This window comes from Psammomys obesus, unplaced genomic scaffold (assembly GCF_907164565.1).
Source record: "Psammomys obesus unplaced genomic scaffold, mPsaObe1.curated_primary_1811, whole genome shotgun sequence".
NCBI lineage: Eukaryota > Metazoa > Chordata > Mammalia > Rodentia > Muridae > Psammomys > Psammomys obesus.
The window spans coordinates 53,310,114-53,337,495 of NW_026585895.1; the positions used below are offsets into that span (position 1 = coordinate 53,310,114).

General features: G+C 49.4%; 1 protein-coding gene across 2 annotated transcripts in view; it reads left to right on the top strand.

Annotated features, from left to right (window-relative positions):
• The window catches only part of Vav2 (vav guanine nucleotide exchange factor 2), a 162,026-nt gene that overhangs the window by 65,682 nt on the left and 68,962 nt on the right, over positions 1-27,382 (top strand). For both annotated transcript variants that reach the window (XM_055600210.1, XM_055600209.1), the window contains exon 3: positions 20,639-20,697. In XM_055600210.1, coding sequence (XP_055456185.1) covers positions 20,639-20,697 — 59 coding nt within the window. The remainder of the gene's footprint in view (positions 1-20,638; positions 20,698-27,382) is intronic.

A 27,382-nucleotide genomic window follows, 5' to 3' on the forward strand; every position in this document is an offset into this window, starting at 1 on the left:
TACTACAGACTCCTGGTTTATACCCAACACTGTTGATAAGCCCCTCTTAGGGATGATAACCCTTGGGGCATCCCAGGCCACTGGGCCATGCGTAGGAAACACTCAACCTGGAGCTTTGCATGGAGGCAGTGAGTCCTGGACCTTGTAATGATATTAATAGTTACTACTTAATATAGCTCCTGCCCAGGAAAGCCAGTTATGTTTAATAGGACAGGGAAAAAAGGGAAAAATAATGAGACTGACATAATGTGATGCCCCAGGGACAGCCTGACATGCCTAGCATTCGCAGAGGCAGGTGCTGGCTGGCCTTATTTGTACATTCAGATTACAGAGGTTGAGTACCAGCCAGGGGCTGTCCCCCTGCCTTCCCTGCTTCACAGGAAGCCATCCTGCCTCCCCCGGCCTCACTTGTAGGCTCATGGGTGTCAGCCTGGAGCTGGGCCCTGCTCAGGATGCTTCTGGAAAAGGGAAGTCCATCCATGTTAGGTCTCGCCTGGAGGCTGGCTGCTCTGACTTTGGCAGCCATTGTGTGTGTATGTTCTCCTCAGAGCAAGTCACCCTGTTCAGGCCTCTCTGAGGATAACACTGTTGTCTTCTGTAATTTCCTGGACAAGGAGCTCAAACCAAGTGAACGAGATGACTTGACTCGGGGCCCTGCGGCATCCCTCACAGTCCTTCACAGACTCCTTCACAGTCACCTTTGTAGATTTCTGTGTGATCTTCCAGGAGGCATGGCCTTCCACACTGAGGGCAGATGGTAGCAGCAGGCTGAGCCCATGTAACTCAGGACCTGGGTCCCCTTTCTTGCTCTTGTCCTTCCTCAGATTACTTGCTGGGTTTGACACCCCTGTTCCCTGAGATCTCACTCCAGTGTGATCCTGTGTGTAAAGAGGATCCCGTGGATAGAGCATGTCGCTGCTGCTCAGAGTCCCCTCTTAGAATGATTAGTGACCCGTGAGGCCCCACTTTAATTAGGGCATATGCCACTTTTGTTATTGTGGTGGGGGAAATTAGATAGTGTATGAGTGCCGTTAATATTGTTCCTTATAACAGATACTCCCTCCCCGTACTTGAAGTCAGCCTGGGGATGTCCCTTTTCCAGAAAATCACTTTCTTGTGTGTCAACTGAGGGAAACCCAGCTGTTATCTAGTTCTCACACAGTAGGACCCAGCCTTCCCTCACCCGTAATAAGTCTGTGGTATGCAGCTGTCAACCCTGGGAAAGGCTCTCCCTAAACAGGAGCTGCAACTGAGATGGGCTTGTCTGCTGGGCGGTGGTTTTTACGGAAGCTGCTTGGGGTGACCTGAGCCTGTGCCGCAGGGAGGTGGGTCCAAGCATTGACCAGGTTCTGGCCGGAAGAGGGGTCCCAGGACTTTGTCTTACTAGAGCTGATACGTTGGGAATTACAGGTCAGCATCCCAGTGCAACAGTTTATAGTGTGTGTGGTGGGGGTAGGTGTGAGGTGTGTGCGTGTGTGTGAGAGAGAGAGAGATAGATACATGGTGTGTATTTGTGTGTTGGTATATGTGTGCATGGCATGATGCACATGTGGAGATCAGAGGACAACCTGTGATCCACCCTGGTTGAGACAGTCTTTTTTGCCGACGTGTAAGCCAGGCTAACTGGTCTGTAAGCTTCAGGATCTTTTATTCTGAATCTGTGTGCCTCTGTCTCTTATTTCTCACAGGCACTGAAATTACGGATCCTTGCTTGCACCACTGCTTTCTTTCCTTCTTTTTAAATATGGATGGATGTTTTATGTGCATGTATGCCTGTGCACCATGTGTGTGCAGTGCCTGCAGAGGCCAGAAGATGGCGCCAGATCCCCTGGGACTGGAGATGCAGACCGTTGTGAGCTGCCTTGTGGATGCTGGGACTCAAACTGGATCCTCTGGAAGTGCTTTTAATGACGAGTCATCTTGCCAGCCCATATGTCTGACTTTTAACATGAATTCTGGGGTCCAGACTCAGGTTGTTAGGTCTATGTGTGGGGCCTGACATTTAAGCCATGAGTAGTCTTTCCAGCTCTAGCAGTTTTTTTTTTTTTTTAAATGGCAAAGCACACATATGATAAATTAAGTGTTTCAGCATTCCCAAGCATGAAGGTCAGCAGTATCTGTGTGGCCATCATCACTATCCATTTTCTCCAGTCCTCCTCCTCCTTCTTTCTTCTTTTTGCATGTGAGGTATACGTGCACATGTGTACGTTTGCATGTATGTATGACTGTATGCATTTGTGTATCTGCATGTGTGGATATGTGGACATCAGAAGCTGATGGTCCCTTGTCTCCCTTGCTCATGCTCCACTTTATACACTGAGGCAGGGGCTCTCACTTAAACTCAGTCTGTAGATGTGGTTGTTTTGGCTGACCACCTTGTCTACTCAGCGCTGGACCTTCATCTGACATTCATAAAGGTCCTGGGGATCTGAACTCTGGTTCTTACATGTGCACAGCAAATGTTTTACCCGCTGAGCTGCCCCTCCTTCTCGCTTGTAGTTTTTGTCTTCAAAATTAAAACTGTCCCCAAGAGACACTCCTCCTGCTTCTCCTGACATCTGCTATACTACTTTGACTTCTAGGCACCTTGTATGAGCGGAGTCACATGCCTTTGGTTCCTTTGTATCTGGCTTATTTCACGAGCACAGTTGGCTTCTATAATAGCTGGTGCCATTGTTCTTCCTGGAGGCAGGAGTGACAGGCACACAGTTAGGCTGCTCCACATTTACCCCACAGGCTGCAGTTGCCTGGGCCTTGCCTAGTACCTTTCTTCATGGCAGGTGTTGAGTCCAGGCCTCTTGTCTATGTTTTCTGGGGGTTCAGACAGATGTCCTGTCTCTCAGGTGTGACTCTGACTGTAGAAGGGGTCAGCTACTTGGATTGGGCATCTGTGCTGCCTGTGTCTAAGCCAAACCTGAGAACAGGGCTAGCCAGACCTCTTCTGGCACTAAGTATGCCTGCTCTGGTTGTCTCCTCCAAGGCTGGCTCCCAGTCTGTCACACTGTGGGGCTGTGTGACTCTGGGCTCTGCATGGCTGGTGCTCACTTGCTGGACTTGCCATCAGTTTCCATTGATCATGGAGGGACCTTGGTGATAGGATACCCTTGTCTTTCCCTCCAGGGATAGCAGGAAGGTGATTTCCTAAGAGCCATCCCTTCTGGTCCCTCTTGCAGGGTTAGGCCTGTAGTGGTGGGGGAGAAGGATCTGAGCGGTCCTGGGGACAGTTGGTGTTTCAGAGGTGCTGGGGTGGGGGTATCCTAGGCATAGAGCTTTTTCAGGCCAGGTTGTCCTCATTTCAGAAAGCCTGACCTCTGCTAGGCCCCTCCCAGGAAACTGTGGATGGGCAGGGTTGGAACAGCTGAGGTTGTGCTTTGCTTTCAAAGGCGCCTGACCCTCTTTAGCTCACTCGGTACCTCATCCTCCCTGCTCAGTTCCTCATACATCTAGCTGTGCATCTCTGAGGTAACCCGACTGGAGGCAGAGAGTCTGCCTGCTGACTGGCCCTCACTGCCACCCTGCCCCATCTACCAATGCCCGAGCCCAGGAGCCATTTGTTCTCAGGTTGAACTCCTGTCTGCAAGACTCCTGATGCATCTGTCGGTAGCTGGGAGACCCTGCTGTCAGGATACTGCAGGGTGAGAGCTTATCTCTCTACCTGCCATGCGTTTGGGATAGTCTGGTCAGACTGCAGAGCTGCCTGTTCTCAGGTGATGACTGAGCTCTGGATGTGAAGGGACTGGGTGCCATGCTGGAGCACTCACTGCTGGCCTGGTTGGCAGCAGTGCTTGGCCATTGATAGGCTCTCTGGGGCTGTTTTGGAAGTAGATGTTTCCCACACTGTGTGTACATGTCATTTGGATGAGTGATGGCTGTAGGTGCTCTGAGGAGCAGAACCCGTATCCTCACTTTCTTAGGCCTGACATATCATGTCATCAGATGGAGATTTGGACACAGGCAGTGTGTGATGTTTTCTGGTCTCTACCTGTCCCTTGCTCAGGCCATGCCAGAGGTCATCTTGTGGTTACAAGATGACACCCCCCCCTTTTCAGGGTACAGTTGTCCCTTCCTTCCTTCCTTCCTTCCTTCCTTCCTTCCTTCCTTCCTTCCTTCCCTCCCTCCCTCCCTCCCTCCCTCCCTCCCTCCTTCTTCCGATCTTCTTTTATACAAGGTCTCATGTATTTCAGATTGGCCTCAAACTGGGTATGTAGCCAAGAATGACTAAGAGAGAATTTATGATCCACTTCCCAGTGCTGGGATTACAGGTGTGGCCATCATGCTCTATTTTATGGTGTTTTGGGGATTAAAAAGAGGACCTTACGCATGTCAGCAAGCATCTTACCTACTGAGCCACACCTCCAGCCACATGACAGAGTTTTTGTGGTACATCAAGTCCTTCTAGGCCAGAGTGGGCAGGATATTGGATGAGACCTAGCCTATCATTTGTTGTCCTTATGGTTCCTGGCTATGATTATGACCTGTTTGGGATCAGAGTTGCCCTCGGGGCTTTCCTGGCTTCAGGGCCCTGGTGACCTGCCTCCTCTCTACCTCCATTCTCCATCCTCATTGACTCTTAATACAGACCAACATTCTAGGGTTCTAGCTAGTGCATGTAGACTAGGTGGTCTCCCATCTTCAGATGGGGCCACATCACCAGCTTGGCTTTACCAAGAACATAAACGAGGTACAATTTGTAACCTAAGTAGCCTCCAGTTAGGTAGATCTGCAAGGATGGGTCTGAATTTTCCACAGTGAGTTCAGCATTTAGGGGCAGCTGCCCCATGGAGGGCAGATGATATGTCTCTTGTTCTTTCTGCCTGTGGAGTAGGCATGTGCTCTGTGGCAGCTCTTCAAAGGATTCTTGGACTAGGTGAGAGAATTCTTGGACTGTGCAGGCCTTTGAGGTCTGAGAGCCGGTGTATAGCACCTGCCTCTTTCTTGGGCTGTAGTTGGCTACTGACTGGGATAGCTCGTTTCAGAGTATCACATGGCTGCTTGGAGCAGTTCAAAGAACACTACTGTGATGCGTTAGCTTTACCTCTAGAGGACAGCTACACAGGGAACTTGTCTGCGTCCTGGACCACGTGCACCAGTGTGTGACATTTGTCTGAGCCTCGTGACAAGCAATTAATTACATCAGGGCTGCATGTGTTAGCCACAGGGCACAGTGGTCATTGGGCCTTTTACCTTTCTGGGGTTGGAGCGCTCTAGGAGATGTACCTGACTGTGCTGGACTGCTCATCAATGTGACAGGAACGCTGAGCCACCCAAACCTTGAAGTGGCAGATGGGAGTGTGTTCACGGTGCCCAGTCCCAGCGTGACACAGCCATGCAGAAGGCTGCCCTGAGCAGAATGGTCTTGTGGCAGGGAGAACCTCAGGGCGTTCCTGGAGTTAGCACAAGAAGGCAGTGGTTCAGAAGCCATTAGCAGGATTTGGTGCGCATAGACTGTACCTTGCTCTCCTCTGAAGGCAAACCTCGGAAAGGCTCAAATGCTTTAGAAGCCCTTATCGTGGTGGTCACAGGAAGAGCCTGTGTGCCTTAAGTGGATCCTTTGGAGATGTGGACACAGGGAGAGCAGCGTGGTGTCCCTTAGACGGTCCTGGTTGGTACACAAGGTATGGGTATAAGCCTGAGGTCAGCGTAGACTCTCTAGTGGGTGGGTTGCTGTGCCCATCAAGCTGTCTGGCTGGGCCCTGCAGTTTGTCATACCAATAACTCTCATCCACTCATACTAGCTGAGGCCTGTAGGTCTGAGAGAATAGGCTGGCTATCTTTAAATTCTTTAAATAGAAAGCTACACATGATTTTTTTTCTCTGTTTGTTTAAAAAATACTTGTAAAACATTTATTTGTGTGTTTGTATGTGTGTGCATGCATCCATGTGCCTTGAGCATTCAGAAGAAGGAAAGCACTGGGTTCTCTGGAATTAGAGTTACAGGCAGTTGTGAGCAGCCCAACGTGGGTGTTGGGAACAACTTGTTATCACAGTCATCTAGGTTGTGTGCCACCAAGTGTGCTTCTGGCTTTTATAGATTTTCCCTTCCTTTTTCTCTTCCTTCCTTTCTTTCTTTCTTTTTTTTTTTCCCCGAGACGAGGTTTCTCTGTAGCAAGCACCCTGGCTGTCCTGGAACAGGCTGATCTCGAACTCACAGAGATCTGCCTGCCTCTACCTCCCAAGTGCTAGGATTAACAGCGTGCACCACCATGCCAGGGTCTATAGATTATTTTTTTAACATAATATTTTATTGATTATTTCAGAATCTCACATCATGCACCATGATCTCCCAGTTTCATCTCCCAGCCCTCTCATATCTCACCCCCCCATAACCTCCCCACCCCTGCAAAAAAAGAAGAAATAAAAAGAAAAACAAAACAAGCAAGCAAGCAAGCAAGCAAACAAACAGAAAACCACCACAAGTCCATTTTGTGGTGTGCATATCCTCACCTGGAACATGGTCAAACTGCCAGTGTCCAGGCCCCTAAGGGAAGCTGAGTCCTCCTCCACTTGTAGCCCCAGAAGCCATCAACTGTGGAGAGCTACGCCTCAGTATCCTTATCACATTTTTAAAAAGTCCTCCTTGATGGTTTCCTCTCTAGGCTGTCACTTTTTTGGGGGAGTGGAGTGGAGGTAGGCGTTGTTACAGAAGCCCTTTATGTTCTTCTTTCTCAGCTGTACATCTGTAGTCATCAATAACACTGCCAAAGTAGCTTCCTTGCCCTTCTCAGTCAGTGGAGCATGGATCCTGGGCTGCTGCATGACTTCTGGCAACAGCACAGTCCATGAACATCCACTTGGTCTCTGGTATCAGCATGCACCAGGACCTCTGCTTGGTCTCCATTGGCAATACGGCTCTTGGACACCAACATGATCCTCTGCCAAAGCATAGTCCACTGACCAGCTTGGCTTCCAGGAGAAGCATGGACCATGGAGGTCTTTCGAGGAGGTCCAACCCAGTAAATGGACCACTCTTCATGTGAAACATCCTGTCACTGTTCACTCAAGCTCCAGGCTGTTGCATACCATTTTGCAGACCCTACTGGGTAACCTTCTCTCAGCCCATCACAACTGTCAAAACTCAAGTTCCACTGCACATTCACTGCTCTGATCCTTCATCTTTCCTGCCTCTCCATCATATATTTGTTCATTGTAGTGACATTGGGAGCTGCATTGCGTTACACAGTATAGCCTATTGCCTAAAAAACTTTACATGCAAATGCTCATTGCAGTGAGTCATTGGTCTGGTTCAAGGCCTTTGGCTTCTGCTACACCATCAAGACTGGACCCTTGCTGAGACTCTTCTCCTCTATCCTGCTGTTGCCTAGAGTCATGGAGATCCTGTAGCTTTGATTGTGTAGGACTAGCCCCTTCATGCACTCTAGAAACTCTTAGATGGAGGAGATGTTGGAGTGGGCCAACTAAAAGCCTTGACTCTGAGCCTGGGTGGTAGCTGTTGGTCAGCCCAGGCTGGTGGTGAGGGGCGGAGACAGCTCTCCTGCACCACCATCCACACTGGGTCTACCACAAGGCTAATCTCAAGTCTAATTTCCAGGTGATTTCTGATAGTTATAGGAAAAAATTCTTTTGTGTAGATAGTTTGACAAGCTTTATAGGTAAAAACTAGCTCTTGCATGGAGATATGGCCCTGTTGCCCAGCATCTGTTGACTTTCTGGGAAGTGGTGGCCTTGTGGCTGGACATAGCATGTGGGCCCAAGGGCAGAGGGCAGAGGGCAGAGGACTCACATACAGGAGGAAGTGCTTCATTGCTGGGTGGCCTCTGAACTGGGCTTGAAGTCTTGTGTTCCACCTGGAGGTAGGACAAGTATGCAGGTGCCACATAATCAATGGTTGAGTGAGGAACCTGTAATACTCAAGTGGGTGGCTTTGTTGAGTATATATGCAGAGGCATATGCGAATGACCGAGAGGTCGTGTGGTTGACTGTCTCAATCGGCTTTGGAGCTGGTAGTCTGAAATCTCACTTGACTTTGAATTCCCTCCTTGGCCATGAGAGTCACTAAAGTCGATTGAAGGAGAGTTGTCAGTTGCCTGTAAGCCTCAGGTGAGGGATGTGCTTAAACCTCAGAGTGGAATGGAGTCTGGGGTCTTCTGGTTAGATGGGCACATAGTGTCACCCCCAGCTGACTGCAGGTCCTCAGATGGGAGCTCATTGCCAAAGGTTGCAGTGTGTCCCTGGGGGACCCCTCTGCTGATCCCTTCCTGCGCCTGTCCATCAGCTGGACTGGTGCGTGAGGCAGGAGAGTGTGTTCTTGTTACACATTGTTCCAGTATGTTCCTGTGAATTTTTAAGTGCCTGCATACCAGTCAGCAGTTGACTGCGTGTCTTGCAGCTGGCTCAACTGTGCTTTCTCACTGTTGCCCACAGGCCATCTCTGTGGACTCTGAGTACTTGTTCTAACATGTAGCTTACTGGCAATAGGCTTTATGTGGAGTCGTGCTTATCAATCACTAGGGCTCCCTCTAAGCCTCCAGGGGCTGTTAGATGAGCAGGTGGTGGTGTCCATCTGTGTAAGGAGTAGATGGGCATCCAAGCATCCCACAGCACAAGAAGGGAAGGGTCCCCGCCGAGCTGACAGGGTCTGGGGACTGGAGTGGTGCTTGGGAGTCATCCTGGGAAGGAAGGGCATTATATGCTAGACAAGTAAGCTGCTTATCTGGCCTAGAGGATGGGCCTCAGTCTTGGTGACCCTCACCTTTAAGCTACTGTCTTCTGGAAGCCAAATAAGCTACTATAACCATGGTGCCATGAAAAACAAGGAACTGGGCCAGGGTGTAGCTCAGTAGCACATGAGTGCCTCGCAAGCATAAGGCCTGGAGTCCGTCCCCAGCACTGAAGGAAAATAAGTTATTCTGGCAAGAATTCTAAAGTTGGGATGTGGAGGGCCTCACTCCTTCCTAAGGCTCTAAGGAGTCCTTCCAGCTACAGAAGGTCCTACCAGCCCAGCGTTGGCCTTTGCTTCCTTGTGGCCATCTTCTCCTCCTTCAGTCCCTTAAATAAATTGTGTATGGGGACTAGAGAAATGGCTCAGTGGTTAAGACTATTCTTTTAGAGGACCTAGGCTCAATTCCCAGTAGGCAGCAGCCACCTGCCTGCTCACAGTGGTCTGCAATTCCAGTTCCATGGGATCTGATGCACCCTTTTGGCCTCTGCAGGCACAGCACACATGTGGTGCATGGATATACATGCGGGCACAATACCTCCCCCTCCCCCACATGAAATAAATAAAAACTTAAGTTTATACACCAGTGTTTTGCCTGCATGCATGTCTGAGTACCACATGTGTGTCCAGGGCCCATGGATGCCAGAAGAGGGTGTCGAATCCTCTGTGTGATTGTTAATACTAATTCTCAGATTGATAGCGTGTGAAATCATCTAGGAGATAAACCTCTAGGCGTGTTCGAAAGGTCTTCTCTAGACTGGCTTAATGGAGGTCAGGCGACACTCTGAGTGTGAGTGGTACCTTGCAGGGGCTGGGGCCCTGGCTTGAGTAAAAAGGGTAAAACAGCCTCCACAGTTCCAGCATCTATCCATCCCTGACTCCTGGCTGCAGACCCAATGTGACCAGCAGCCCCACGTCCCTGCCACCATGACTTCTGTCTGCCTCGATGGATTGTATCCTACAACCAAGAGCCAAAACAAATACTCCCTAAAAGTGCTTTTGCCAGATACTTTGTCACAACAATAACTAGTACATCATGTAAGTGAACTAGTCTATTTGTGTGTGCTTGCCTATGTGAGCTAGTCTCTCAGAGTGTGTGTAGAGTGTGAGCTTATATTCCTGGGTGTGGCTATGTGTGAATTGTTTGTGTGTTGGTGTGTGTCTGTGTGAGCTTTGTTTGAGTGTGTCTGTACGTTTGTGTTTATGTGTGTGAGAGCATATGTATGTGTGAATAAAGCATTTGAGCATGCATACTCTTTGGAGTATGGAGTGGGAGCATTGGATGGGCAGGGGTGGCCAAGCTGTGAGGTGCTCTTGCCATGCAAGCCCCAGGCACAGCTGCTCCCCTCACCCTTCCAGGACCTGGATGGGGAAAAGTGGCTTTTATTGAAACAGAAGGTGCCTATGGAAGACATTGAAACCAGCCACTGGCCAGGGCTTCATTCTGAATTTGCCTCTTACAGTTTTGTCACCAGCAGAAGAGTCCACCCTAGCCCTCAGTTTGCTCTTCTGGGGAATGGAGGAGGGTAACCCCTGCTCAGAGGATTGTGTGTGGGAAATGTGAACTGGGGAGGGAACCTGAGCTGCTGCCTGTGTCGGTGTCATAAAGAGGAGGGAAAGGGCTCGAGGGGAAAGCATCTGATTTGGGAGTCTTCTGGAGAGGGCAAGACACCATACTGAGCTCAGGTGGGAGAGGGTCATGTTAGGACCATAGTCCCCTGCCAAACCCAGAGCTGTTTCTGGGACCCACGTCAGCATGGAGGCCAGGCTGCCAGCTTTCTTTGCAAACCTTGTCCCTCCAGGCAGGGACTCATGCTATTGGATGTAGAACCTCGTGTCTGTCTTGTCTGTCTTGTCATATCATGTGGAGGATGTAGTGGGGTATCTTCAGCCTGGGCTTGGGGACAGCCTAGTTTGACTGCACCTGTTTGTGCTTGCTTTTTCCTGCAGCTGAGCAGAGGGTACTGCAAACCTGGTGACCCCTGCAGGTTACCTCAGACTCGGGGGTAGCGAGTATCTGGGGATGAGTGAGTGTGCCAGTCATGGCTGGGTGGCCAGAGGTTGGTGGCTTTTCCATCCTCCATTGGGCTGCAGATCCTGACTCAGCGACCATGCTGTGGTTTAGGAGACTGCGCCTCTCCACCAGCCACTGTCATCATTCTCACATCTGGATGGACAGCTGGCCTTTCTGGGCAAGAAAGGGTAGAGTGGGGTCCTGTCCTCAGAGGGCTGTGTATGGCCTGCCTTGACTCCTATCTTCTCAGCAGGACTCCCTGGGCCTCAGTGGCTCCTTTGTAAATGGAGGCACTGCCTCATTAGGGTTTGGCACTCCCTACAAGGAGTTGGCAGCAGGCCGTGACAGTGCCCCCGTCATGTTGAACACAGATGATGTCAGTGGACAGGAGCCTCGGGCTGCAAGCAGAACCTCCTAAACTGGGTTCTGCCTGGAAATTGTTGGGTGGCCTCTTGGTTGTTGTCATCTCCCGAGCTGGTTTTAGGTTTCCTGTCTGTTAACTGAAGGGTGTGGACCAGATGGCAGCCAGCTCCTTCCTCTTGAGGATTTTGCTGCAGTATTCTGGTAGGGTTGCTACAACCCAGCCCTGTCTGGTGCTGTCCCAGATATGCACTACTCAAGAGCTTTGTGGATCTGGTCAGTGCTCAGGTGAACCCTGTGGCTCTTCTGTCCCAAGAGCTTCCCAAGTAGGCAGTTTCTTTATTATATACTACATGTCTGATAGCAAGGGCTGCTGGGAACACTGCAAAGGGTGTACTATGTAGGGGTAGCCCTGGTTTTAGTAGGAAAGAGCACCAGGATTGATTAGTGATGCCTGCCTGGGCATAGGCAGTGGGTGGAGTAGGGGGGAGGTTACGCATGTGTTCTGTGAGGTGTGTAGTCCGTCAGTGGCAAGACTTGAGCCCAGGTCTTATGTTTCTCCTAGTTTATATTTCTGAGCCAGTTTTATTTACAATCTGAACTTAATTAAAATGGTTTCTATAATATGCTTGGCAAATAGCAGGCACTTAATGAGTATTAATGTACTTCTGCATCCTTCATTTGCTTCCATCTGAGCTACTGTCCCTGTCTAATAGAGATCTTTGGAACCTCTCTATTGAAAGTAGCTGCCCCAGAAAGGGACATATGCCCACTTCTTACTGTCATTTAGGAGGACAGATAGGTCTCTTCCTTCAAGTTTTTTTCTTTCCAGGTTCCTAAGATGAAAGCTGGTTTGTCATTGCAGTCTCCTAGGCCCATGTCCCCATCCACCTTAGATCCCTCTCGTATAGGGAAGCAGTTGTCCTGGCTGACTGATTGCAGATGTGAAATAGTGAGAACTGTGGCCACTCCACCCTCAGCTTGCCCACCTCCCAGCAAAGAGGTGGGGAAGTTATACTGTGTACCCCAAGCCAGTATAGCCATGCAGACACAAAGAGGTTGGGGTGCAGGAGCTCTCAACATAGGGAGGAAGCCGGGGGTTGCTGAACTAGGCCCTGCCCCCGCCACTTCTTGCCAGGAATTAGCTGGATATGAAGGTCGGAGCCATGTTTGACCAGCTCTCCATCCAAATCCCACAGTTGTGGTTAGTCTCTGTCACAGCTGACATCTCTTGGGTCTTTTGCCCAACTACCTCTGTGAGTGGCTCATTTCTGCCTTTAGTCTTTCTGTGCCATGGACAAGATGTGATCAAGAGGACCTTCCAGGCTGGATCTGTTCCTAATTAGGAGTGGGACAGACTTAGAAGGGGAGCATGCTGCCTCCAACACTGTAGCCAGCTGAGACCCTCCAGGTTAGGGCTGTTCTCCACTTCCCAGGAGATATCTGTATCTACCCTCAGGCTCCTGCATGGTTAGGATGTGGACTTTGAGCCATAGCCAGGCTCAGGCAGGCCTTCACAGCCACGAGGTCTTGGTGAAGACATATTGTCTCTGCTCTTCTCAGTGCAAAATAGAGCAGCCATCCTCTGTATGTGTGTGTGTATGTGTAGACAGAAGAATGCAGTGTGGAAATCTTCAAGTCTGGGTTATCCACCTTGGGCTTGCAGGCCAAAGAAGCCCTCAAATTTTCATCTTCTTATCTTCTTCCTTCATTAGGAGGGCTTGGCAGAGGGATCTATGAGCCCCCTTCTCTCTTCTTTCCATCCATCCATCCATCCATCCATCCATCCATCCACCCTCCCAACCATTCTTTATTCATTTATGAATCCATCCTTGAATTTAAGCATCTATGAATCCATCCATGCATCCATGCATATATGCATCCGTCCATCTGCCCAGCTCCTCTAAGGATGGCCAGGTATTGCTTTAATATACTCTACTTAAAGTTGCTGTGCCTCACTTTTCTTGAGTTAGTGCCATTTTTCATTCTGCCACTCGGCTGCTGTGGGGTCCATGGGCTGCCTTATCCTTTCTTCCCCAACCTGCTGAATCCCTTGAAGAAACATACCAGTGTTTCTTCATGACAACTCAGGCAAAATACTTGCTGTGGATGAGAAATGGCTGCGTCTGTTTGCTTTTGTTTTTCCAGCCTCATCCTGGTGGAAGCTTGAGTGCAAAGCTCTGATTATACACGTTTCATAATTAATCACTTCTCGCTGGCCGATTGTCATTCCAAAGACAGCACCGCCAAGTTTTTTCCTGACCTTGCTTTTGATGTTTAGAAAAAGGGGAAAACAGGATGGGTATGTGGGCTGGGCTTGGAAAGCAATTTATGGTGATTTGCCCCTGAATATGCAGCAGTGTGGGCTGCAGATTTCCACAGCAGATAGGTGAGTTTCCGGGGCAACATATTCAAATGAGTTTCATAATCATGCCATTTGGCTCTTCCCATGCGTGCGTTCAGATGAGTGGTGGTGGCTGATAAGGAAAGTGTGCTGCTTGGGCTAGGTCTGAGCAGTTCCTGCTTATTGATCCTTAATGACAGCAGAGTTGGGTACAGGACACTCTTGATCACACAGTCTCTCCCCAGCTCTAGTACACTGTCTTCAGCCTGGGCTCCGAGGAGCCAGTATCCTGGCAATCTTGTGTCCTTCTGAGGACAGCTGCTTTGCTGGGGCAGTGCAGTGCTGTTGTTCTAATTGCTTCTGCCTGATTGGATGGATGGTGCTCAATGAGGTCCAGATGAAGGAGTTGACAGCTGAAGAGCCACAGTTAGGGTTACAGTGAGAGATCAAGGTGCTGTGTGTATATAGCCCTGGTGACATACAGTTCTTCTGTGACAGTTCTGGACTGTGGCAGTATCCATAGGAGATGACTGGACATTACGGAGGATTGTGGGTGAGCAAAACATGGCAGAGGGGATGGGACTGCTTCACACAGATCTGCCAATCCAGGCCAATGGTGAATAGTGGCCCTACCACTTTTAACATAAGGCTTTTGAGGTCACGGTGGGTTCAGGGAGGTGTCACAAAGGTAATTTGCAGGTGAATCTCTTAATGCCTACTTCTGTCTACTAGGTAGATCTCAGTAACTACAAGGAAGGCTGGAGGGTCTTCAGCTGTGACCAGGAGAGGTTTGGCTACCAGCAGCTAGTTCTTGTGGGCTTGTGAGGTACAGCTAGTAGACACATGCTAGGACCGCATAGTTCAGTCTAGTAGACTGAACCGCATGGACTGCACAGTTCAGGTCAGTAGACACATGTTAGGACCACACAGACTGACCTGAGGCAGTGTCCTTTTCTCTCTAGTTCTCGTTATCTATCTAAACATTATCTACCTATGCTAAGCCTACTTCTAAGCATGTAGTAAGTGGTTGTTCTCAGAATTGTGAAGGGGAACTGGGTCATATTTAGCAGATGATGTGATGCTTAGTGTTAATTGTCAAGTTGGTAGAATCTGAAATCACCAAGGAAACAAGCCTCCAGGCATACTTGAGGGATTATTAGCCACTGGGCATGCATATGAGGCATTGTCTTGATTAGGTTAACTGATATGGTATTTTTACTATGGGCTCAAATAGCATCTGGGCAGAGGTCCTGGACTGTGTAATGGGTAAAGTGAACTAAACACCAGCATTCATGCTCTCTGCTTTCTGAGAGCATGCTGCTGCCTCGACCTCTGCTGCCTTGACTTCTGCAATATGATGGACTGTGAGCCAAAATATTCCCTTTCTCCCCTAAATTGCTTTTGTTAGGGCATTTTATTACAGCAACAGAAGAAAAACTAAGAGAGTGAAACTTCTTTTGCTAATCTCTTACACCCACATCATCCAATTACTCATCTGTCCATCTATCCATCTACCCACTACCTGCTCATCCATCCAATAACCTATCTATCATCCATGCAATCTACCCACTAGTCACTCATCCACCCATTCATCCATCTATGTGCTTATCTAATTATCCATCCATCCATCCACCCACTCACCTACCCCATGCAGCCATCTATCTCTCTATTCACTTATCCATATATCTCTCTACCTGTCATTCATCCATCCATCCATCCATCCATCCATCCATCCTTTCATTCATTATCCACTCAGCTATTCACCATCCATCTTTCTATCCACCAGCTGCTCATCCATCCACTATCCATGCATCTCTATCCACTACCTGCTATCTATCCATTCATCTACCCATCCACCCAATTATCCAATTACCCATCCATCTATCCATCTACCTCATGCACTCATAAGTTCATCTCTGTATCCAACTATCCATACATTCATCTATTCTTCCATCTATTACCTGATCATCTACTCAAAATCTCATCCATCATCCATGCATCTACTGACTACCCACTTATCCACCTACTCATCCATCCATTGGGCAAATGGGTATCTGCACAATCATCTATTCACCCACCCACTCATCCATCCATCCATCCATCCATCCATCCATCCACCTTCCCATCCATCTTTCATGTATTAGCTACTTATTCATACAAACATTCACCTGTCCACCCATCTGCCCATATATCCACCCACTCACCTACCTTTCCATCCATCCAATCTACACATCTGTGCATCTAGCCACCCACCTACCTACCTACGTACCCATATATCCATCAACCCACATACCCACCTTGCTCATCTACCCATCCATGTGTCCACTCACTTATATTAACGTCTGACTTTTACATGCTAGCCACCTGGAACCTTAAGGGGCATGGCTTCACATGCTAGCTCATTTCAAATTAGTCTGATTTCTTTTTAGAATATTTCTTGTTTCTCAAGAGTGAGCCCTGGACCCCTGGGTTTACACTGTTGTACTCTGGAATGGTGGTAGCCATGGCATATTGAGATTGAGTTGGTGTCCTGTTTTGTGGCTTGGATATGTGTCTTGGGTTTGAATAGTGTGTTTAGGGGAGGTTTGTGTAGGGCTTACATCTATAAGGTATACGATGTGGGGTGTGGGTGTTAGCTGGCAGGTTCAATCAAGGACAGATAGGACTCTCTTCTCCTTAGTGACTGCTGACACGTTGTGTGGTGTCAGCTCTTTCAATGAGCATGTATTTTGCTTTATTTTTTTTAATGTGTATGAGTGTTTTGCCTTCATGCATATCTGTGACTCATGTTTATACAGCGCCCATGGACGTGACAAGAGCATGTCAGATCCCCTGGGACTAGAGTTACAGACATTTGTAAGCTGCCATGTGGGTGCTGGGAACCAAGCCTGGGTCATCTGGAAAAGCAGCAGTGCTCTTAACAGCTGAGTTATCTCCTCAGCCCTGACTTGTATATGTCGTCCAGTCTGCTCTACATTTTGGAAGCTGTCATTTTCACATGCAGTGTGTTTCCAAGCACGTTCTGCCTCAGTGGTCCCCCTTAAAGCATCATTTCCTGAGGGGACCAGAATCCCTGGCTGGGAATGCACTCTGTTCTGTTTCCTGGTGTCCTTGGGTCATAAAATTAGAAACTGCCAGATCTCTAGTACTTGGAAACTGCTGCAGGGGACACTTCTGGGCCTAGATCACTGCACAAACAAGGGAGAAGCTCAATCATCTTTAGAGAAAAGCCCTAAGTTTTAAAGCCCCTTTGGAACCGGGGTCAAGGTCAGGCTCCCCCACTGACTGTCCTGTTTCACCCTCTCTGCCTCTTTCTAGCTGTCCAAGCAACTGCACAAAATGTCTCTTACTAACCCTTTTTTGGGGTATGTTGATCCTTTTGGGAAGGTACTGGGAGGTGACGTCTACCTTCCAAAAATGTTCTCAGGACACATCCTCAGATTTGCAGCCAGTGTTCAGACCCCAATAGCACCCAGGCTCCTTCCTCTTAGGCATTTGCTATGAGTTCTGTGCAGAGAAAAACGGGGCTCTGGTTTCAGGGCCAGGGCCCTGCAGTAGTCACCAGGGTGAGTATACCCCATTTCTGTGGCATCTGTTTCATCAGACTGAGTTGCTGTGGCAAAAGCCGTCTGCGTCTGTTGGGACCAGAATGCCCAGACTAGTGATGGGACACAAGTGCCTAGTTCCTATGCCTGAAGTAGGGACATTTTTGTCATTTCTGGGCAGATGGGGTAGTTTTGTCCTCAGGGAATGCATTTGCCTGCTGCCTGCCTGTCACTTTGGCCTGGGCAAGATTATAAGCCTAAAACTTGAAGTCTGGTTTGCTGGTGCTTAGGTTGCTCAGGCCTCACAGGACAAAATGTCATTTGTCGCTTTGCAGTTGGGGAAAAGCAGGCTTGTTGATGCCTGGAGATAGTTCTCCCATTGACCTAGATCTGCCTCTAGACTCCCTCTTCTTTCCTCAGGTTCTTCCTGGTCATTGTGCTTTGCTGTCCAGCTGGAAGGTACTGATTTCCTGTATGTGTTCTTTTGGGTGCTCTGTCTCTGCAAGGTGCCCAGAGATGGACAATCTGGGTGTGTGCTCTGGGCATTTCTCTTTGACCAAGTTTGTCATGTGACCAGTGTCAGCTGTTCTCTAAAGAAGGGTGCACATCTCAGCCACATAGGACCGTGGCAACAAATGTAGGTTCCTGGACCCCAGACACTGTGGGACAAGGTGGGATGGGGTCTGCTTTCCATCATATGTGTGGGCTGGTAAGCTGCTAGTGTCTGGGCAGTTGGACCTGTGGGCAGGGTGGAGCCAAGATTTGCATCCATGACTCAGACCCTGACTGTCACTGTCCTCTAGGTTGCTCACTCCATTCAGTGCCCACTGTCTGTGTTTGCATGTGAGACCCAGGTGGATATCACGGAACGCTCAGTGAGTCCATCGTTGGGAGTGGGTGATGCAGTTGTTGCTGCAGAAGGGCAGTTCTCATGGGCTTTGATCTCGCCCTCCTGGTCCTGTGCTACCCCAGCACACAAACAGGCTTGAGTTTCGAGGTGGGTGAGTGATAGCACTGAGAGTGGAGTTGGTTGTCTGAGCAGAGAGGGAAGAAGTGGGGGGTGTCTCCACTTATTATCAGGGACACAGCTGGGAGGCGGAAATGAAAGTTGGGAAAATGTCATCATTTGACATTTTCCTGCTCAGAAGTCCCCAGGGGGCCCTGGCAGGGAGGCTTTTGATGGTCAGCTGAGAGTGTTAGCCCTGGGGACACCTGGCTGTCTAGTCGGAGAGCTGGAGGCTGCCATCAGAAGCACTGTGGGGGTTGGGGTCGTTGAATTGCTTTTCTTCTTCAAGAGCCGGTTCTGTGCTTACCCTTCATCAGGCTTCACCTGAAGCCTCCAGCCCTGACCTAAGCCATGGCTCACTCAGGATCCTGTGTATGTCTCGGAGGTCCCTGCTTGGGATCACTGGAGTCATCTCTCTCCTCCGTTCACAGGTGCCACTTGGAAGGCACATAGCACATTAGGATGGAGGGAAGGGCATCCCAGAATAGTTGGTCATGTTTAAGCCATTAAAGGAACTGCCTGCCCTGCCTGCCTGGCCGTGGCCCTAGAGCTGAGTTCTCTACACATTGCTAGGCTTTCCTCTTGCAGCAAGTTATGTGTACCCAGGCTTAGGCCAGGTGTAGAGCTGATAACTGTTCCCTGGGACTACGGACAGATGCATGGATGTGGAACACCTGTATCTATCTACCTGTTGGGAGTCTTGGTCTCCACCTGTGGGAATGAGGCCTTGGCAGGTTGTGGCTTCTGAGCTGTGACAACTTATGGCTGATGCCATCTTAGGACTCTGCTAATGTTCAGTGCCTGTGTTGGCTCATGGGAAAATGTATATCAATTGATGAGCAATGCCTGCCTCAGGAAGCATAGGAGAAGGACAGCTAGTGTGCTATAGACTGGCCAAACCCTTCAAGGCTTGCATTTCCAGCATTCTGTTGAGTACCTAAAAGGACATAGTATTACCTTAATTTTTATTCCCCCTAAATATTTAGAGCCCTTAAAGCCAAAAATAATAACAAAAGCCGTTTTGCTTGTTATTTGTGAAAGGCCCCTTGTAGAGCAGGCTGGTGGGAGCCACCACTAGGGCCAGCTGCATATCAGCCCTTTGAGACTTGTCTGAGCAAACACAGAGGACTCCAGTTATTCCCCATCATTACTTTCCTGAGTTTCAGCCCTTGAAATATAGACGCTGACAGGAGGCCCAGACACACACACAGCTGTGGACTGAGCCCACCGCCCACTGAGCATTAAAAAAAAGCCTTTGCTTTGGTGTTTTCCCTTTGAAAATTGCTACTGAGTACAGAACAGCCTAAAGGAACCCCAGGGAGTGTGTTCCTGTTGGGGGCTTCGTATAAATGAGGGCGTTTCTCTTTTCCTGCTTAGCAGCATGCACAGAGAGACAGACAGTGAGGCCTGGAATCCAATGGGACAGTGCATGTGACACTCTCTGAGCCCAGTTTCCCAGAACAGCCAGTGCCTGGCTTGCTCTGGTGTCTGTAGAATGAGCAGTGGCTTACAAGATGATTTTCCTGTATCTCTTCCTCACCCCATGTGCACACAAAGCACACATGAGAGCTTGCAGCACACATGGAGGTGTATAAGCAATATACATACATAGTTCTGTTCATGTACACCCACAGGATACACTCGACAAATGAACTTGCTAACATACGTGTAGCAGTCTCAAGGTTTTGGCTTGTGCCTGGTGCCCGCCATCAGGCCACTGCTCATTCTGTTGACTAACTGTAAACAACATCCTTCTGTCTCTTGTATGTCACCCTCAGTGTTCTTGGGTCAGCCATTCCCTTCTCCCCTCCCTTAGTTTCTTCATGTTGAACTGTGGAGGACCCCCATCCTGCCGCCTGCTTTCTGTGAGTCGTTACGAAGCTCTGTGGAAAAACTGTTAGAGGCATTTGAGGTTGGCAGAGGGGCCCCCACCCGTGTGGAAGCTTCTGGTTAATTAGGGCTAGACCAGGTTGCTGGGGCTGAGGAATGCCTACTCCTGCTTGCCCTGGATTTCCAAGCTTGTGTTTGGAGGAGTCTGTGAGCCTGGGGAAGACATTACAAAGATCCATGTGGTTCTAAGCCTGGGTCTCCTTAGCCTTTGGCATCCTGGGAGCCAGTGCGTGTTGAGATGTCGGGCATGGAGCAGGGCACTACATGGAGCAGCAAGCATTACAGGTAGATGCTTGTGTCCTTGTGATGCTGCAGTGTGGACCCCTCTGGACCTCCGTTTTTCTGTCTCTGAGATGGGTTAGTACTTACTGTGGACACAGGCTGCTGTTAGTCATTTAGATCCTTCTAGAACAGCAGCACTGGATGAACCCTTTGGAGGCGTGACCTCAGTTAAGACAGACCCACAGCAGCCCCGATGAAGCATTTCTTCCCCCTGCTAAAGAAAACAGTTTGGGGTGGCTCCTTGCCAGGCTGGGGTCAGTGGGGAAGCACAGGCGTGTGAATGGAAATCCGTTCCTCCCCGAGGCCCCCTGCCACGAGCTCAGCAGCCCATAGCAAATGTTAAAGTGGCCAAATAACAGATTTCACGCAATAAACACTGCACAGGTGTGGAGCCTGGAGAGCTCCGTGCCGTTCTTACAAGGTGTGCTTAGTTAACAGTTTCCATGTTTGCAGAACACTCGGTGCGTTTGTGGTGACTTCCTGATGGTCTGATGTTACAGAACTCTCTTGTCTCCCCCAGGTCATCTCCGCGGTATCCCGACTGTCCCTGCACAGCATCGCACAGAACAAAGGGATCAGGTGAGCTCCACAGCGACACTGGGAGGGCAGGCCTTTTAATCTCAATGTCTCCAACAGGTGCTGGGGTCGTATAGACACTCCCCTGCTTGTGGGTCTGAACCAGAAGCTTTCACAGGATACTCTGAGTATTGGCAGCCGCCAAGGTTGTATGGAAGAAGGTTCACTCGGGAAATCTTGCAAGCATGTTATTGATGGCTACAAAATCTCTTTCGATTTAGGTAATGAGTTCAGCAAATTAATCCTGGCACAGATCATTGCCTACCTGAATGCACCTCCCCAGCTCTGGACCAGGCTCCTTGTTTGAACGCTGGAGCCGGTATGAGTTCACAGGGCTGGGGCTGGAGTGTAGTGCAGTTCCTGGCCCACAGACCTTAGGGCTTCAGTGGGGCTTCCGGAGAACCCAGCTCCAGTCATTGCCTCAATCCGAGGTTCTTCATGGACAGCATGATGCAGCCGCTGATGCTTCTGTGGTATGCAGGGGGGTAGGGGCGGGTGGCCCAGGAGAGACCTAGTCAGTGAAGATTTTGACCTCTGATGCACAGGCCAAGGAGGTAGGTTTTAGGTCACCTGGGGAGACACGTAAGAGCTGTTCTTTTCTGCTGTGTCTGAGGGCCTCCTAAGGATAAAGGCCAGTGGCAAGGGTGACAGGAAGGGCCCCTCCAACAGCTGAGCATGTGGGCCGCACCTGGGTACAAGTGACACCTGAGGGTGCTATCCACTGAGTGTTGACTTGGTGTGCTCTGCTTTGTCTGCAGGGCCACAAGCCGAGTGTAGTCGGAGCACAGCATCCCTGGGTGGTAGCTCCTGGCTCACTCACAGAGAGAGAGGGGTCAGGTGCCATGTCTGCATATCCATGACTCATTTGCTGCATGAGCTCTTCAGGGACTTCAGAGTTCCTGTGAATCAAAGCCTTTCTTTTTGTTGGCCAGAAGACAGGCTGTTTTAAAATATTTTCAAACAAAACATGAAACAGAAAAGGATGCTTGCAATGCTTTTAGGGTTATAATGACCAATAGCTAAGAACAGATGTGATGGTATAAATTTTACCTGATGCTGAGTGTGTTTAAGAGTGAATGCCAGCCTAGGGTTCATCGAGGCTAGCCTGGGCTATATCAAGGCTGTGTGACCTCTGTCACAAACAAACTTTAAGCAAAAACTAAACAAAGAGTTGTAGTAAGTTGTGTCCCCTCAGCACACGGGGCTTTACACAGCAGTTCCCGCCTGCCGAGCTCCCACCCCCGCCCTGCTCTAAGTTACCATTGTAAAGTCCTTACGAGGCTCCACCTACAGTGCCATTTCAGGACACAGCAACACATGGTTTGGGGCTTTTTGTTTTGGGAACTGATCAGTTGTGAGTTCTTTGCCATGCTGGCCTGCTCCCGCGACGGTCCTCATCACAGCTGTGCATCCCACCTGGCTCGACACACTCTGCATTGTGCATTCACAGACCAAAGTGACGTTCTCTTCCAGACTCCAGCCATCATGCTTGCCCTGCACAGAATCCTAAGTGTGTCCCATTTCCCCTTCTCATTATAGTATCCCCAGATTGGAGGGAGAGCAGCTGCTGTGGCCTGCCGTCAGTGTGGTTTGGTGACAGTCTGGGGGCCGAGGCTGCCTGTGTGTGACCCACTTGCCGTTCCCTACCCTTGAGGGCTGAGCTGTCCCATGGACAGTGTTGGATGGCTTTTTCCTGGGGCTTTGCACTGGGCCATGGCACCCTGGTGGTAGCTAACAGAGAAGTTAAGATTGTCCATCCTGGCTGTGTCCTTCATGGTTAGCCTAGAAGCATCTCTTTACCTTCATGGTTGACCAATGGCCTCAGAGGACACAGAAGAGTTTGAGTTCATAGCCACAGTCTGTTACACTGAAGGAACCAAGTTAGCAGATGAGGGAAGAAGGCGTATGGGAAGTTGGCCAGAGTCTAGAAGACAGTGACTGGTGGCTCGTCTCCTAGCAGAGGCCCACACATGGTGTTCCATTTGCCAGCTGTTCACTTGGACAGTAGGCCAGAGCACTGCCAGTAGGGAACTTTCCATGCCGATGGGTATGTGGTGGCAGTCAGTCATGGGGTACCTCAGTCGCTTAGTCTTGGTCCTCTGAACTGATGTGTGACCCACAAAGCCCCACCCTAAGCCCAGGCCTGGAGGGCTGCCCAGGGTCTGCCAGGGGACTTTCCCAGACAAAGGTTGACAGGTGAGAAGTCATCTTGCAGGAGCCAAGCCTTGTTTTGGAGCATAACTTTGTGCTACTAAGTATACTGAAATCACCCTTTTATGAACAGAGCATGAAGAGGTGCTGGGGACAGGTGGGAGATCAAAAATGAGGGAGGAGGGCCTGCAAGGTGGCTCAGTGGGTAAAAGCACTTGCCACGAAGCTCAAGGACCTGAGTTCAATTCCAGGACCCTCATAATGGAAGGAGAGAAGGTGGCCTTTGACTTCCATGTGTGTACCATGATATACCCATCCCTCCCCCTAAATAAATGATTTGTTTTTAATGGGGCAGGAGCCTCCTCAATGATGGAGGGTGGTGCTTTGAGCAACCCTAGCCCTCCCTCTCAACTTCTCATCCTCACAGCTAGATGCTGTTCTGCCTTCTCAATGCTTTTGCCTCTCCTTCTTGCTCTGACCAGCGCTGGGTCATTCTAGAGAAAATGATGTCTGTCATTTTCTGTGCCCTGCCCCTGTGTAAGCCCAGGTGACCAGGACGCTGCGGAGCATGCTGAGTCTGACTGCTCTCTCCTTCCACATGGGTTGAGATTGTCATGGAGATCTGGATTTTCTGAGGGCCCCACCAGTACCTCCCAAGATAACTGCCCATCTCTTTGTCTGAAAGAGCTTCCTGGTGTTAGTAATTAGCAGAAGGGTTTGTTTAGCCAAACACTTTCCTGTTTGAAATCCCACACACTGAGTCCTCTACCTCAGGACTCTCTCTGGATTCCTAATGGCTGGACGGGAGCCTAGCATGCTGTTTAAAAAAGAATCCTTTTCACAACCCTTGCACTTTGTATAATGAGCTGATTTTCTGTAAAAGCTTCAATTATACATCTCATAGGCAACGGATTAGAGACTTAATCTGACGCTAACACTATTTTGTAGGGGTATCAGACACAGAGGTAGAGGAGGAAGAAGGGCGAAGCATCCCAGGAGTGTCGAATGGAAGAGTCTTTGTCCAAACCAGAACCCACCTGAAGCTTGGGAGATGTTCTAATCTGAGGTCAGAATGGCTAGGAGGAAGGACCTGTTAAAGGGCAAAACTGTCTGTAGGTCAAGGCCAAGGCTAGGGAAGGATGCTCCCACGAGCTAGGTGATGTTAGGTGAGGATGTGCTTACTGCTAGTGTCATCACCCTTGGGATTGCTTTGAGCCTGTATGGTGTGAAGGCCCTGGTACACAGTGACACCCACAGGCTGAATGGTGCCCTCAACTCAACATCCAGTATCCTCCTAATCTCTGGGCACACACTTTGTAGATATGGCAGGGAAATAGGTCCCTACAGGTGAGGCTTTTGCAGGTGTAATGAATGTTTGTGATAAGAGGGATCCAGGGAGGCAATGTTCAGACTCAAGAATGATGGTAGAGATTGGGATGATGCAGGGTCTGGCCTGGGGCACAGGGATGCTCCTGGGAGACCTGTTTTGGATTGTGGCCTCCTGACCCATAAGGTGGTAAACTCCTGTTCTTTTATGCCCTGTAGTTTGGGGTGACTTGTTTCTGCAGCCAGGACTCACAGAAGGCCACCTCTGTGGCAGATCCTCAGGGCCTGTGGGGGGAACTTGCTTTTCCCTTAGAAGACTGCTCCTTGGAGCAGAGCCAACCTCCAATCCTGGACCACTGTCCCAGGCCAGACCCACCACACTGCCTTCTCTTTAACTTAAGTGTTGAGATAAAATTCACACAACATAAAATGGCCCCCCCCCCCCCCCCCCCCCCCCCCCGCAGAGTCTTATGTGGCATAGGCTGGTCTTTAACTCACTATATAGTTGAAAATGACTTCTAACTCTTGATCTTCCTGCCTCTGCCTTCCCGGTGCTGGAATTACAGGCATGTTGCTACCTCACCTGGGTAACATGATTCTCTTAAAGTGCAGTTTGGTAGCATTTTCTTCATTCACAACATTGTGCAACTACAGACTTGTGCTAGTTTCAAAATGTTTTTAATTCCGCATAAGGCAGTTCATGTCTAGGAAGCAAGAATCCCCATCCCCTTGTCACCCTGGCCTGTTCTATGTTCTAAATATTTTGTACCTACAGTCACATACTGTGTGGCGTTTGGAGTCTGTTTTCATGGTTACTCAGGCAGGGGCAAGGTCAGAGTGTCCCCAGTCTTTTTTTTTTTTTTTAAAGCTTTATTTTATGTGTATGGTTGTTTTACTGTATGTATACATATGTGCATGTGTGTGCCTGTGGAGGGGTTATGGGTGATTGTGAACCTCCATGTGGGTGCTGTGAGCCGAACCTAGGTTTTTCTTCAAGAACAACGCATGTAATTAACTGGTGAGTCACCTCTCCAGTTCCTCACTCTTAAAAATAAAAACAAAACCCAAAATACTTGTGTTTGTTTTTATGTGTGAGTGTCTGCCCTGTATATGTGCACCGTATGTGTGCAGTCCCCATGGAGGACAGAAGAGGGTGTCACTTCTCTGGGAACTGAAGTTACAGAGGCTGTGAGCTGCTCAGTGTGGGTGCTGGGAACCAAACCCAGGTCCTTTGCAAGAACAACAAGGGCTCTTAACTGCTGAGCTCTCTCGCTAGCCTACTTCCCCCTACCCAATGTTCCCATCGAAACAGACCATAGTGTGCTGGGCTGTTTTGTCATTGGATAGGCCTGTTGGCTGTTTCTACTTCCTGTTAGAATAGGGCTGCCGTCAGTGGCACTGTCTGATGAGTAGGCCAGGCGGAGATCATGGCTGGGGTCAGGCTGTGGTTTGGGTGGGAGAAACAGAATGTTCCTGGTATTGGGGGCTGTAACAGCAGTTCTTCAATATGAAGCAGATTCTCTGCATATCAGACAGACACACCCAAATCTAAATCTAAGAACAACAGAACATTTGGAATGAAAACGAATGCCTGGTGAGTCATTGGCTGCTCTTGAGAGTCAGATCTTTCATCTTTTGGGGTGCGGTGGGAGCTCCTGATACCTTGTGGCTCCTGGGCCATGGGGCCTCTGAGATGTGGTTTCCACAGGGAGAGCCAGTCCCCTCAAAAGGTCCAGTCATAGGTAAAAGGCCCTGTGGATGTCAGCCAGCCTCTTGCTGATGTTTCCTCCCGTTCCTGCCCCAACAAGGCTGCCTTTATGCCTCCAATGGCGGGGAGGTCACCCATTAGGGTCTACATCCTCACTGAGCACCTCAGAGGATAGGAAGTACGTCCCCAGGTGATGACGGCAGTGCTTGTTTGGGGACTTTTGAGCCATCTTGTTAGAAACAAAAATGAATCATGTCAGTGTCACACAGAGGAACACAGACAAAGAGCAAGTATCTTGGAAAGGAAACTCTTTTTTTCAAAGAGGGTTTGCCAGAACACAAACCGGGCTAGCAACACATCAAGGCCAATGGGGCTCTTTTATTCCTGGCATGGGTTGTGACTGTTTCTTATCCCATTGGAGGGTACTTGACCTCACAGTCTGATGTGATTGGCTAGTCTACAAAGAGTGAGAAGAGAAGGTTCAGAAAATAGGAGTCCTTGCCAGGCTGATGAACTTTGATTTAAAAGCAAAACCAAAAAAAAAAAAAAAAAAAAAAAAAAAGCAAACTCAGGGTAACTGCCTTTGAATCAATTAGTCAAACAAACAAACAGCCCTTCTTTTTTAAAATCTAAAAGCTTCTAGATGCCCCTGGAGTAAAACCTCTCAGACAAAGGGTTTGGATGTGCTTTGGGGACCTTGCAGTATGTGCCCTCCAGAGCACTATGTGCTGGGTAGGGCCACCATCTATCAGTGTCTTAGCATGATGCCAAGTCCCTGTGCTGCTCTGACCCCAGTCTTTAACCCAGCCATTTCTCCTGAGCGGGTGCAGCTAGCTCCTACAGTCCTCTCTCTCTCTCTTGAAATGTCCCTGCTTTCTTGTTGGCGTCCAGCCAGTGGGTGACACCCCATTTCCCAGCTGGCTCTGCCTGACTAATTCCAGGTAATTGTACTATCTGAGAGAGATTTGGATGGGAAGTGGCAATTTCCATCACTCAGCTACTTGTTTTGCCAGCAAGATGGCTTTAATTGTTCCACCTGGTGACATCAAGCATCCTGACCACCTGGCCCTAGTGAACCTGCTGTCAGGGTTGAGCTGGACTTGTGTGGCCACCTTAGCTGAAGGAGAGCTTTTCCTCTTTGTAGGACCTCAGCGGAGGCAGCATAGTGGATTTCCCATGGATGATTAAGATGCTGATCCCCTTTTCCACAGAGGGAGACAGAAGAGCTACCTCTGATTGCTATGTGTCTAGTTTGGGGTCCAGTTCACATGGAACCCCTGATTGACTCGGCAATGTGCTCCATCATTGATCAATAACAATGGGGCAACAGCTTAGGGGGAAAGAGCAGGTGGGAGCTCCAGGCCTGCCTGGCCTGCTTGCTTCTCTTCCTGAGTTCTTTCCTGTAGTGTCCTGGCCCTTGCTTGGTCTTCAGGGTCATATGCAGCAAACCATGGGCAGCAGAGGGGTGGGGTGGAGATTGAGCACGAGAGAGCGCGCGCGCGT